Below are 13,386 nucleotides of genomic sequence, written 5' to 3'. Positions count from 1 at the left end.
TTCCTCCAGATAAGATGGGCAAGGAATATAAGTATCTGAAGAGTATGTTCCACGTGTTTCAGGTGAGATTCCAAGCTGTATGGTAGGCTCTGAGAGGAAGAGAGGTGAGGCTCCTTTCTGGCTGAGAACTTGAGGATGACTGTAGACCTGGAGAGATTCTAATATTTCCACCCACAGTGTCAATGCTGTGCCCAGGAGGGATGAGCCCAGAGGCTTCCATGTTTGCCAAACCAGCCATTCAACTCTGAAGAGGCCTGTTGAGAAGAGGGTGTAACAGCTGTTCACTGTCTTCTAAAAATGAAGACTGGGAGGAGGGCAGGGGCTGGAGAGAGGGCTTGACAGTTAAGAGAACTGGCTGCTCTTCCAGAGGCCCCAGGTTCAGTTCCCAGCACCCAAATGATGGCTCAAAACCCGTGTAACTACAGTGCCAGCAGACTGAACACCCTCTTCTGGCCTCCTCAGGCACCAGGCTCACACACAGTACACAGACATAAACACCAACAAAAACACTTACACACATAAAAGATTTTTTTTTTTTGAAAGTGGAGTTAACCACCAACAATAACATGGAAAAGATAGAATTGTCACTCACCAGAGGCACCATGAAAACTACAGTACTTTGCTGAACCATTCACTGAGCGAATCTACACTGTTGTATCCTCTTTTCTCTTGGGCACTTTAGATCTTTCCCTGTTTTGACTGCCTCTTTGGCTTTAGAATATCACTGTCCCTTTCCCACTGACCACGTGCTATTACAGTCACTCGCGGTGTCAGAACACAGAACTTCAAACTTCAGAGTGCTGGTCAAAGCAGTGGACATATTTAAGGCCTTTCACAGATTTGATCAAATTGCCATCCAAAAATGTTTATCTCATTCCACATTCTCCAAGCTGAGACCTGAAGCCATTTCCTTTCATCCCTGTACTGGTTGGGTTTGTTGTCAACTTGACACAAAATGGAGTCATCTGGGGAGAGGGAGTTTCGTTTGAGAACTTGCCTTCATTGCCTGTGGACAAGTCAGTGGGGCATTTTCTGGATTAATAATTGATGTGGAATGGCCCAGCCCACCACAGGTGGGGCCGCCTCTGGGCAGAGAGATACAAAAACAGGCCAAGCAAGCCACAGGAGCCAACCAGTAGCCAGGACTCCCCTGGCACCAGTTCCTGCCTGAGTTCCAGCCCAATTCCCTCAGTGATGGGTTGTAATATGGAAATATAAGCGAAATAAACCCTTCCCCACCCAAACTGCTTCTAATCAGACTGTTTTATCACAGCAGTAGAAAGTAAAAGTGGACAATTCCCCAAACTTGATGAAGTCCCAGAGCAGGCTGCCTAACAGGGAGATGCAGAATCAGACTTGATTCTCAGACTCAGAGAGCCGATCTGTCTTCCAAAGAAGTCAAGATTCAGCAGGGTAAATGCTGTTCCTAGAGGGCCTTTGACCTTCCAGTTTATCCCAGCTCTCCTCTGAGCTTTGCTGGAATTGGCTTTTTTATGTATAACCCATGGAAGGGTCCCTCAGCAAGGCCCAAGTCAGGGGAGAGCAAAGCCCCATGCGACCTGTGAGTAACTTAGCAGTGTTCCCTGCAGAAGAGTGCCCCTGTCCTTGTGGATCTTCTCACAGGTGCATTCGTGCTCCACAGGATAGCATTTATGAGGAAATGGAAGACAAGTGGTTGAGACGAAAGGCTGAATGGGAGAAGGATGAGAAGATGGAGCGGGAAAAGATCCTGCTACAACAAAGTGAGTCATGCAGAAGCTGCTGGCTTTTCCAATACTAGAGACTAAAAAAAACAAACAAAACCGGCTATAGATCTTGACCTTGACTTAGGGAAGGGGCCTTGGATTTGCCAAGGGTTAAAGGCCAGATGATGAACTTCTGAATGAAAGGTGCTTCAGGTTGCTAGGAAAGAGGACAGTGAGGGCAAGGCTTGCCTTTTTTTCCCTCATCCTCCTCTTCTTCTTTTTTTGAATTTCAGACACACGAATTAAGGAATCTAAGACTTACATGTTTGCCCATCAAGATCTGGAACAAATATGGGTATTGGCATCTATTATAAAATATAGAACCTAAAATTCCAAGAGGAATTCATGAATTTGAATTTAAATTATTCAAGGCTCTACTGCCAGGTCTTCCAACACTGAGAACAGGTGAATTTACCTCTGCCCTAAGGCTAAGTGTGAAATTTTATTATGAACAATCTGACTAACCAAGATCTTAAAAAAAAAAATGCTAGAGAAAGCACAGCTATTACTTCAGCAGAGAAGATAGTAAGACCAACAGGAGACAGAAACTAAACCACACACCAAAGAAAGAACAGATGCTGATGACTGATCCCACGTGGCTACTGTCACAGCACACGGGAGACGCACCTCACCCAGGCATCTCCCCAGCAGTGGTCAGAGCGCCCAGCCCAGGCTGAAAGGTTCTCAGGTTCAGGCCGGGCTGGAACCAGTACTGTTTTCAGTTATTCTAGGTTTCTATTTGGCCTGCTTTCCCAGATTTTACACACAAACCTGTCTCTTCTTTCTCACCTCCACAGAATGTAGAATAATAAAAAAGTTTGAGTTACAGTCGGAAGAAAAAAAGAAGAAAATGAATGAGTCCATCAGTGCTGTTTCTGATAACTTCGCTCGAGAGAAAGAGGTAACTGGAACTAGTTGAGAGTGGTCTAGGTGGAGCAGCTGAGCCCAGTGGGCCTATGTACTTGGGTGACTTGTTGGTCTCAATGAACCTACTCTCCTCTTTGTTCAACTTTCCTGGAAATATATACAAAAAGAATGACTGTTCTAGTTTGCACTTGATTGCTTCGATAAACCATGACCAAAAGAAAATGGAAGGAAAAGGATTTTTTTCATCTTACAAGGGGCAGTTCATCCTTAACTTTCAAGGAAGGGACTTAAAACAGCCACCACAGAGGAACACTGCTTTCTGGCTTGCTCATTCTTATTCAGCTGCCTTTCTTATACAGGCCAGGACCACCTGCCTAGGGATGGTACCACCCACAGTAGGCTGGGCCATCCCACATCCATTGGCTGTCAAGAAAATGCCCCATAGGCATGCCTACAAGCAATGTGATGGGTACAGTCCCCAAACTGAAATCCCCTGAATTAACTATGGGCTGAGTCAAGTTGACAGCTGAAGGAGGAGGATTGTCTTGGGGTCCTTTGTAGCTAGGCTGTCTTACATCAGGATTTTTGGAATGAAAATTGTAATTAGTAGGGAATAGCAGTACGTTAAACATGCAAAAACTGTAAAGTCCTGTGGTTTGCCAACATGGCCTCTCTGAATGCCACCCCTACCAAGCAGTCCTTTCTATAAAGGAAGGAAAAGACATTGGTGTCAACTAGTCAAGGCAGTTTGGTCATGTACCACTCCTACTAAATCAGAGTGGCTATTTAATGCTAAGGTAAGGCAAGCTCCATGCACCTCCTAGCCAATAAGAACATCATAGACAAGGTTTTCCCAAACAGATAGACACTGATCAAACAAAAGGTGTTAGCATTCTAGCTCCCTCCAGTTCACACAGACCATCTCTGAGTTCTTGGATGCAGCCAATGAGGTACCTTAGAGAGGCAGAACTCTGTAACACTGTCCCAATTGTGCCGTCAGCCACACACCTTCCTATCATAAGAGAGTGTCATTCTGGGATCAGGTCTTAGGCATCACCCTAAGTAAACAAGCTATAAGCTCTCTTAGATTCCTCCATCCTTTTCTTGCAAATGGAGAATTGTGCAATATTGTCAATATTTTGAATATTTCACTGATGTGTACATTTCTAACCATTGTGCCAATTCCTCTTCCATTAAACCCATCTCCTCTCACCTGCCCCAGGCCACCATTCTTCTGGTTTCTACCACCACAGACTCAATTTATCAGTTTTTGTTTTATTAAAAAAAAAGTTGGTTCTGTTGTTCTGATAGCATAACTTATTATAAGATAAACACAAATACAGTTGCTAGTTATCCTTGCAACATCCCAAATCAACCTTTAAAATTTTATAAAAACCAAATGTAGAGAGCATCTTCCTCAGCAAATTTCTAAGGGCAATGCAGACATAAGGACAAAAGTTGGTGCTTGTTAGTCATCACACGGTTGAACAGGGATTTTTTTTAATTCTGATTTTTTATTAGATATTTTCTTTCTTTACATTTCAAATGTTATCCCTTTAAAACAAAAACAAACAAACAAATAAATAAAGGCCAGGCGTGGTGGTGCATGCCTTTAATCCCAGCACTCAGGAGGCAGAGGCAGGCAGATTTCTGAGTTCAAGGCCAGCCTGGTCTACAAAGTGAGTTCCAGGACAGCCAGGGCTACACAGAGAAACCCTGTCTCGAAAAACCAAAACCAAAACAAAAACCAAAAACAAAAACAAATGTTATCCCCTTTTCTAGTTTCCCCTCTGAAAATCCCTTCCCCCCTCCGCCTTCCCTCTGCTCCCCAACTCACCCACTCTGATTCTGGCCCTGGCATTCCCCTACACTGGGGCCTAGAGTCTTCACAGGACTAATCGCCTCTCCTCCCATTGATGACCATCTAGGCCATCCTCTGCTACATATATAGCTAGAGCCACTGCTCCAGGTAAAAGGCTGCCTGCCATCTCCCCCCCCCCCCCCCCACACACACACTCTCTGAGCTCTGCCCACCAAGGCAAAGGTCGCTTTGTCCTTCAGAGCCGCAGGAGATGATGACTTGTTTATTCGTCTTTCTGACAGACCCATGGCTTCTTTGGGAGGGACCATAAGGAGGGGCTTCTGTGGAACAGAGTTGTGACAGGGTAAAGAAACTCCATTTTGTGCTTGGTATCCATCTTGGTACCCACAGGCATTTGTGTGAGATTCCAGTTCCTGGGGGTGACTCAGTGGCCCCCCACCCAGAAATGTGCAGCTGTGCCTCTAACTGCTCATCAGCATCAGTAACCTGTTCATGCAGACATTCAAGGATCACCGACTCTTAGCACAGTAGAACCACGCTTGGCTTGCTTATGCAGACACTAGGTCGCCTTCTGGTTTTCACATTTAAAAATCCTTCCCTCTGTCCTCTTTGCGTTGCAATTTCAAGTTTGGTTCAGAGAGTGTTGTCCTGCCATCAGGATCAATACATTTAACCAATTATAATCTAGATGGAGTCTGTGGTCTGTTTACGGGGCCTCAGACTCCTTAACAACAGGCTAGCTGGGGACCAGGGTTCCACCATGGATACCTGGGACCCTTCCATGGGTTTTCTGTGTCAGTCTCTGAGGCTAGGTTTAGTTTTTGCATTTTCCAGCCATACCATAAGTCCACCACTTTGGCTTTAGTCCTCAACTTGGTTTGCACTGTTCATCTTCTTCTCCTTTCTGCTCCCTGACCTCAGCTGACTTTCTCACACTTGATATTTCCCTCCTGCCCTTCCATGCAGACACTATTCCCCAGTCTCTGCTGATTTTTCTATTAGTGAAATTTATTTTTTATATTTATTAATAGTAAGCCTGGTATGGTATGGTGGTGCACACCTTTAATCCCAGCACTGGAGAGGCAGCGGCAGGCGGATTCCTCTGAGTTTGAGGCCAGCCTCGTCTACAGAGTGAGTTCTAACATAGCCAGGGCTATGGAGAGAGACTTTGTCTCAAAACCTACAAATAGATATATCCTTTCCTGATCACTCTTTCTGCTGGCCTGTTCTTTATGCTCCTATTCAGTAATGATCTCTTACATGTCTCCTTACTTCCAGCCCTATCACAGGTGATGAGATTCTGCTCAGAACTTTCTCTTGGCAGCAGTCCTGTTCCTTTTCTCAACAACCCTCCCTTCCTGATGCATCAGGGTGCTTTGTGGAAACCCCCTGCATCTGTCCTGATCATTTTCTGACTCATCGTGTCCGCTGGAACTGTAAGCGGTGTTCTCTTCTGACTCCCTGTCTGGACCCAGACTGAATCACCTGCATCTTTGCCCCATCCCACCCCCACCCCACTCCATTCTACCCCACACCGCTGCTTCTTCATCCTTCTCAATCCTTCCACCATCATCTCCAACCAACAGAAAGCTCTGGTGACCACAAGGAGATTATGGGAGCATGGTGGGATTCCTGCATCTCAGAGATGGACTAGTGAGTGCTCAGATACCACCCCCATCTCCAACTTCAGACCCTTCCCAACCTGGGAAGGACATGAGGAGAACCAGGATAGAGCAGGGCCCACATCTGCTCAGAACCAGTTGAGGGGGAGGAGAAACAAATGGACACACTCCACTGCCACTTCTGGCCCACGTAGGTCAAACTAGCCAAAAAGCCGTGTTGCTCAATGTTCAGGTTTTAAAACTTAACGCGGACATAGAATGCCTAACGTCTAATGTATTGTTTTCCCATAAAAATAACTGATAAAATTTATTTATTTGTTTTTCACATTCATACATTCTTTTTCTAAAAGTGGCTTGAGGCAGATCTTCCTCTGTAGCCCAGGGTGGAACCAGCTGATGTGCAACCCAGGATGAGCCTGCCCTTCTGGCCTTGGCCTGCTGGCACTGACCTTCCAAGCCCGAGCCCATACCCACTGTGTTCCTTCTCACTGCTCAGCAGGATCGCTTAGTAGAAAGGTCACACAATGTGCTTCTTGGTTTCCTGGTCTGCAATTTTTGGATTATTTTCATTTGTTGGATTTTAAACAAAGCTTCTATGAATATTTTTGTATAAATGACTCATAGATATATTCTCTTCCTTCTCTTGGAGTGCATTACTGAAGCTCCAGGGTGCACAGAGGAAATCTATGGTTTCCACAGTAGAAATGTTTTACTCTGAGATCTGAAATATGTGAATTCTGACTGCACTGAATTCTGCACACTTAGGCCACCCAGTCATTAACTATGGCCATTGTAGTGGGGATGAATATGAAGTGACAGTCACTTTTTTTTAAGTCTCTCTGATGACTAAACACGGCCAGTTTTTCTAAAGTGTTGGGGGAGGACGGCATTGATAGATTCCTATCTTCTTTTGTTCCTGTTCATCTCTTCTATTATTTAAAAGATATGGATAATACAAATATTTTGTATATATGTTGCAATAAGAACTTCTACTGGGAGGGGTTGCTTTCTCATTTTGCAAACATTATTTTTCAATGTACAGAAATTTCTAATTTTGATGAAAGGCAGATTATCAATCTTTTCTTTTTAGAAGTAAAACCTCTTTCTGCCTTCCCCATATCACTACTGTCTATCATAAAGCCGTGGGTATTCTCTTTTTAGAAACTTGTTGATTTTAGCATTTCTGAGTCTACGGTCCATATTGAATAATTTTTTGTGTGTAGAGTGAAGTAGAGGTCATAGGAAATTTTTCTATCTACATGAATAGACAATTATTCCATTATCCTTTCTGAAAAAAGGAAATGTCCTCCCTCCCTGAGTCGTCTTGATGTCCTCTGAGTGAAGGGCAAGATTCTCATCCCATTCTACTTAATCGTTTCTCTACACTCAAGGAGGCACTGCACAGCCTTGATGCCATGTAAAGCCAGTTAGTACAGGCAGACAGCCTGACTGGGCTACTGGTCCTTGCTTTGATTTTCCTCTTGTTAATTTATTTGTTAGCTTTGGTTTTGTTTCCCAGGATGGTCTATACGTTTTCCATTGCTTTATACTTCTATGTAAGTCCTAGAGCTCATCACACCCATCAGTTGATAATGCTGCAGTTCAGTAAATGTTAAATTCCCAAGTCCTCCGGTGGCTTCTTTGTTTGTTTGTTTGGTTTTCTGGTTTTTTCAAGACAGGGTTTCTCTGTATAGCCCTGGCTGTCCTGGAACTCACTTTGTAGACCAGGCTGCCCTCGAACTCAGAAATCCGCCTATCTCTGCCTCGCAAGTGCTGGGATTAAAGGTGTGCGCCACCACTGCCCGGCTCTCCGGTGGCTTCTTAATTCTCTAACCTTTCCAAATACAATTGTTTTCAGGAGCTCCTAAGACAACATGATGAAGACATCCTGAAAATACAGGAGCTGAGAAAATCCAAAGAGGTAAGCGTTCCCATTCAGCTCTATGAAAGTAGTGTCTTCCAAGCCCTACACACTTGGGGAAATGAAATGAATTTTACCCAAATAAGTACAGTTACTGGAGCACCCAAACCTAAGTGTTGAACTCTGTAAGTCAAAATGAATCTCAAACTCCATGTCAAGCAAATGCAGCCTTTCTCAGAGCCAGCTGTGAACAAGGAGAAAGCAAAGGCTGCATGGTCATCAGTGTTGAATGACAGCTATGTCTAGTGACGCTTAAAACACAGGACTTTGAATTACAGAACATCATTGTCTTAGTTGGCATTTTACTGCTGTGAAGAGACACCATGACCAAAGCAATTCTTATAAAGGACATCATTTAATTGGGGCTGGCTTACAGGTTCAGAGGTCTAGTCCATTATCATGGTGGGAGCATGGCAGCATCCAGGCCCACATTGTGCTGAAGGAGTTGATAGTTTTACATCTTAATCCCCGGGAGGCTGTGTATCTCAGTTGTCACATGACCTCAAAGCCTGCCCTGACAGTGGCACACTTCCTTCCACAAGGTCACACCTCCTAATAGAGCCATTGCCTATGGCCAAGCATTCAAACACGTGAATCTACAGGGCCATACTATTCAAACTACAACAAATCAGTAACAGCAATTTGATCAAAAAGAAGCCTCAAGGTTCAACAAATTGGCTTGAGTCCATGGAAGCAGCAAGAAACCTCTGGAACATCTCCAGAAGTTCTTTGGTGTGTTTCTCTCTATGAAGTTCCAGCAGTGAAGTCACACCAGTGAAGAAGGCAAGGTGAACCAATGATGCATTGTTGTGCACAAAGACCATTGCCAGCAAAGCCCAAATGAAGATTCGCCTAGAGGGGCAAGGCGAACTAATACCACACAGGATCATCCACTGTCTGATGGGTTATATTTATACCCCTTCCAAATACCACATGTTCTCTCAATTGTCCAGTCTAGCAAAACATCACAGGCCCTTTTACCAGGCAGCTTCCAGAAAAACATCATGTGTGTACCTCAGCAAAACATCCTCTCATGAGCCAGTTTTCAAAAACCAGAAATTTCCAGTGCAGTCATCCATCTTGAAAGTTCCCATATAATCTCCACGTTACTCTTCATGTTCCCCTGCTAGCTGCTTGCACTACATGACATGTTAGTTACCGAGCAGTCAGTATCAGCACACAGTGGTTAACTGAGGTCCCTAGTTTACATCAGGGATCACTGTTATGGTATACATGCTATGGGTTTTGGTTAATATATCATGTCAGGTATCCATCATTACTGGGTAAAACAAGACAGTTTCTTGCACTAAAAATACTCTTTCCCAACATCCTCCCTTCCATTCTCCCAGCCACTGAACCCACAAACCTATTTACAGTCTCTAGTGTTTCGTCTTTTTCAGAATATCACAGAGTTGGAGTCAATAGGAAGAGGTATTGTAATAAAGAATATGCAGAATGGGGTTGGAGAGATGCCCTAGCAGCTCACAGCATTTGCTTATCTTCCAGAGGAACAGAGCTTAGGACCTAGCATCCAAATCAGGTGACTCACAGCTGCCTATTGACTCCAGTTCCAGAACATCTGATGCGTTCTTCTGGCTTCTACAGACACCTACACTCACATGTGTACCTGCATGTGTGAACACACACACACTAAAAATTAAATATAAAAATTTTTAAGGAGAATACAAAGTTTGGAAGAAGTAGAGGGTAGATACAGTTAGGGGAAAGTGGGAGGTAAATATGATCTAATGCATTATATTCTCAAAAGGTCATAAAAATATTATATCTTAAAAACAAATCTTAAAAAAAAAGACCATGCAGTGGCTGAGTGGCTGATGACCACGTTGCCTGATGAAGGCTGCTTTGGCCGCAGTGGCAGTGAACCTGAAGAGCAGGACACAGGAGGGAGAGAAAGAGAAGGTAGAAATGGCAGTAAGTGGTACAAGAAAACGTGCCTGAAGTTGGCATGGTGTATTGTGTTCCAAATGCCCTGGAGAAGGGAGTATTCCTGGGTTCTCTCTTGTCTTGGGGACATTTATTACATCAGCACAATGTCTTGAGGCTGCTTCCTCTTGTGCAGATCTTGGAGGCTGAGTTGCGGGCACAAGCTACTGTTCTGGAGACCCTGAACACAAACCTTTTCCAATGCCAGAAAGAACTCGAGAGACAGGCAAGTCCTGGTTATACTGAGAACCGGGCTGGGGAGGAACCTGGAGAACTGCCCAGGAGCAGTTGTTCTACCCAGGAGCTATGTCCCAAGGGCTCTGGGGAAGACAGCTATTCAAATTTATCTTTTAGAAAACTATTGCAGCAAATCTAGAGAAATTGTTCCAGACAAAGCTTGCTGAAGCTGAAGAAAAGCATAAGTACAACATAAAGACCCCGACAGAAGAAAATAACTGCCTCGGGTATGGAGTCTTCCCTCAGGGGGCCTTGGCTGGGTTGCTTTTGAGAGTAGGAGGGTGTTCAAGTGACCAACTTCAGGCACGTTTTCTTGTACCATCCTGATCTCTGGGAGGAGGTAAATTTCTGGACCTGGACACACACTGTGGAGGTAGACTTTTCATCTGGGGTGATCTGTGTATCTGGCCTTTTCTCCTGTGTGTCTGTTTTTGTGTAAAACACAGGTAAATTGTCAGTGGGTTCTGGGCTGCTTTGTCCCACGACTGAGGATTGTTTTTCAGAGTTCAGTGGGTTCCAGCGCTCTGATTCTGGCTTCTGTTGAGACAAGTTGCCAGTCACCATCACCATTCCCTGAAGGGCCTTCCTAAACCACTAACTAGAAGATAAGTTACCCATCGCATCAATTTCCATTGGAAATATGATCTCCCAAACACCACGTTTCACCAAATGTAAGCCAATTACTGTGATGAGAGAGGATGCTTCCTCAAGCAGGAAGAAAGCTGAATTCTCCTACCTACCTGCCAGCAAATACCCCCACCACCTCTACCCGAGGTTTCGTGATATAGTGACCATCATTCCTTTTACAGGCAGAAGATGTTAACCACAACCACAAATGAGGAAACTTCAGAAGTTTCTGAGAAGTCATCATCTGCCAGTCCCAACGTGTATGAGTCTGACATTCCTGAACAGAACAGCAACAAAAAGCAAGCATCGTAGGTAACAAACTGCTCCTGGGGCTGAGCGACACTGCCCTGGGAAGCAGCTACAGACTCTTCTGGAGAGACGCACAGGAAGGTTGAGCTCTTGAGTTGTTCTGTACTTTTGTCATTTTTCACAACTTGTTTTCTTCCAGTGGATAGAAATATTTGAATGCTTATCCTAATTATATCGTGGCTCTCCATTGAGAACTAGTGTCCTCTGTACTGGAGTCGGACTTCTGTGGGCTGTGCGCTATACTCGTTTCTTCTTTTCACATGAGACTAATTTGAAGGGCCTTCTTTTTGGGTGATCCTTGTATTTTGGGGTGTGACTTTTGTCCCCCGAGGGTAAACAGCAAGCAAGACAATTCATTGATTTAATTCTAAAATCTTTATTCCCTCCCAGTGACTTGGGAAGAGTAACTGAATATTTACACTGTCTCTGACCATCAGGAGAACTCAAATGCCCACAGGGCAGGCAACATATCCATGGAATTGGAGTGGGCACAGAGTAACCAGTCACAGAGGCAGGATGCTAGAGGGGGTTGGTAAACTCAGAGCCACACCCTTTTCTGACCATGGCACTTCTTAGACTCATTGGACTGCCTGCCACTTGGGTGCATGGGGTCATTATGATTAAAAAAAAATTCTGGTTTTTAGTGGAAGTGGTTTTAAGTGTTGGCTAGGAATGATAAATGTTCCCCATGTGTGAACATGCCAATTGTAAAACAAAAAAAAACAAAAAAACAAAAACAAAGTAAAAACAAACAAAAGGATCCCCTAGAAACAGTAAGGTAAATCTATTTTCTTAAAACATAACAAAACAAAACAAAACAGCTTTTGTCTCACTGACAGTTTACTTAGGAGGGAACAGGGGAATATAAAAGTTTATAGGTACAGATTCAATAAAGTATATATATACTAAAGAGCAACGCGTAGAACAACTCAGTTTCTTTTAAAAAGCTATATGAAAACATAACAATAGCACTATACATTAACATGTAATTTGAAAAACAAACAAAATTCAAGATAGAGATCTTGCTGGATCCTGATTCAAACAGACTGTAAGAAAGCAAGAAGACCGGGAGATTTTTGAATACCAACACTGACTGGTATTTAATGTTTAAAAATGCTTTGGCTATCTAAAACGTACCTCATCCTTAGAGACACTTGGGTCTCTAAACTATTCATATGTAAGAATATTCCACCTCAATGGACCCAAGCCGGTGCCCCCGAGCGAGGGAGCAAGGCAGGCAGGTGAGGATACAGTCAGGGAGGACAGAGCACAGCACAGCTGTTGATGTTGGAGACTGTAAGCACGTGGCTTCACCATGCTGCCATTGCGTTTAGTTTTTGTATATTTATGAAAAATTTCACAATAAAATACTTTTTTTAGAAAATAAGTTTTGTTTTAATGTTATTATCCTACAAGACATAAATAAAACTGTCTTTTATAAACACTTCTAGAAAATAAACAAAAACAGAATTTCCTGATGGACCATTAACTAGAAGTACATTAAGTAAAAACCTGTAAGTTACCTAAAAACTAACAAAAATAATTTTTACTCCTTTTTTTAAGGAAAAAACAAAACAGGGTCAAATGTAGCTCAGGCTGGCCTCAAACTGGTCATATAGCTGAGGATATACCCTACACTCCAGATCCTCCTGCCTCTACATCCCAAGTGCTCAGTGTGGTCCACCACACCTGGCCCCATTTTCCTTAAATTTATCTACATCTACTTATCCAGTCATACGTTGCGTGTATGGAGAGAGTGTGCTTTGGAGGTCAGAGGATAACTTATGGGAGCCAATTCTTTCCTTTTATCATTTTGGTCCCAGGGATCAAACCTTGTTACCAGTCTGTGCAGCAAGCACCCTTACCCGATGAGCCACCTCACCAGCCCCCCATTTATTGAAGATATAACAGCAATGTTAACATTAGCGAGTTTAACTTTTGCTCATGTGTAGGCATGTAAGGAGAGCCTACATGCATGCTCACATGTACATAAGTACATGTGTGATCACACACATGCTTTGGCAGGCACATGCATGCAGTCTTCCTCAATCAATCTACACCATAATCAGGGAGGCAGGGGCTCTCGATTGAACCTATAACTGTCCTCTGATACCACTGGCCTGGCTACACAGCTTGCACCAGGAATCTTGTCCCCATCTTCCCAGTGTAGCAATTATAGGAGGGACAACATGCCCTTTGCCCATCAACATTTACATTGGTTCCGAGGAGCTGAACTCGGGCCCTTAAGTTTGCTTGGCAAGTTCTTTAAACACTGAGTCACCTCCTCATCCT

The 13,386-nt window shown here is 43.8% G+C and overlaps 1 protein-coding gene across 2 annotated transcripts in view; it reads left to right on the top strand.

Moving 5' to 3' along the window:
- Positions 1 to 12,484, top strand: part of LOC110288745 (flagellum-associated coiled-coil domain-containing protein 1) — a 46,258-nt gene extending 33,774 nt beyond the window's left edge. The window contains exons 9-16 of one of the 2 annotated variants that reach the window (XR_015047275.1): positions 10 to 62; positions 1,643 to 1,742; positions 2,543 to 2,646; positions 7,915 to 7,977; positions 10,058 to 10,147; positions 10,276 to 10,385; positions 10,662 to 10,829; positions 10,968 to 11,034. Coding sequence is in view for 1 of the 2 variants with exons in the window: in XM_085838506.1 (XP_085694632.1) it covers positions 10 to 62; positions 1,643 to 1,742; positions 2,543 to 2,646; positions 7,915 to 7,977; positions 10,058 to 10,147; positions 10,276 to 10,385; positions 10,968 to 11,097 (650 nt within the window). In the remaining variant the exon portion in view is untranslated. Of the gene's footprint in view, positions 1 to 9; positions 63 to 1,642; positions 1,743 to 2,542; positions 2,647 to 7,914; positions 7,978 to 10,057; positions 10,148 to 10,275; positions 10,386 to 10,661; positions 10,830 to 10,967 lie in introns of both variants that reach the window. The other variant, XM_085838506.1, reaches the window with a different exon arrangement.
- Positions 12,485 to 13,386: the final 902 nt, after the last annotated feature.

The sequence above is a fragment of the Mus caroli genome, unplaced genomic scaffold, assembly GCF_978045245.1.
Source record: "Mus caroli unplaced genomic scaffold, Mus_caroli_1 scaffold_1, whole genome shotgun sequence".
Classification (NCBI taxonomy): domain Eukaryota; kingdom Metazoa; phylum Chordata; class Mammalia; order Rodentia; family Muridae; genus Mus; species Mus caroli.
Note: the sequence above shows the minus strand (reverse complement) of the source record. Positions and strands in the feature narration are given on the sequence as shown.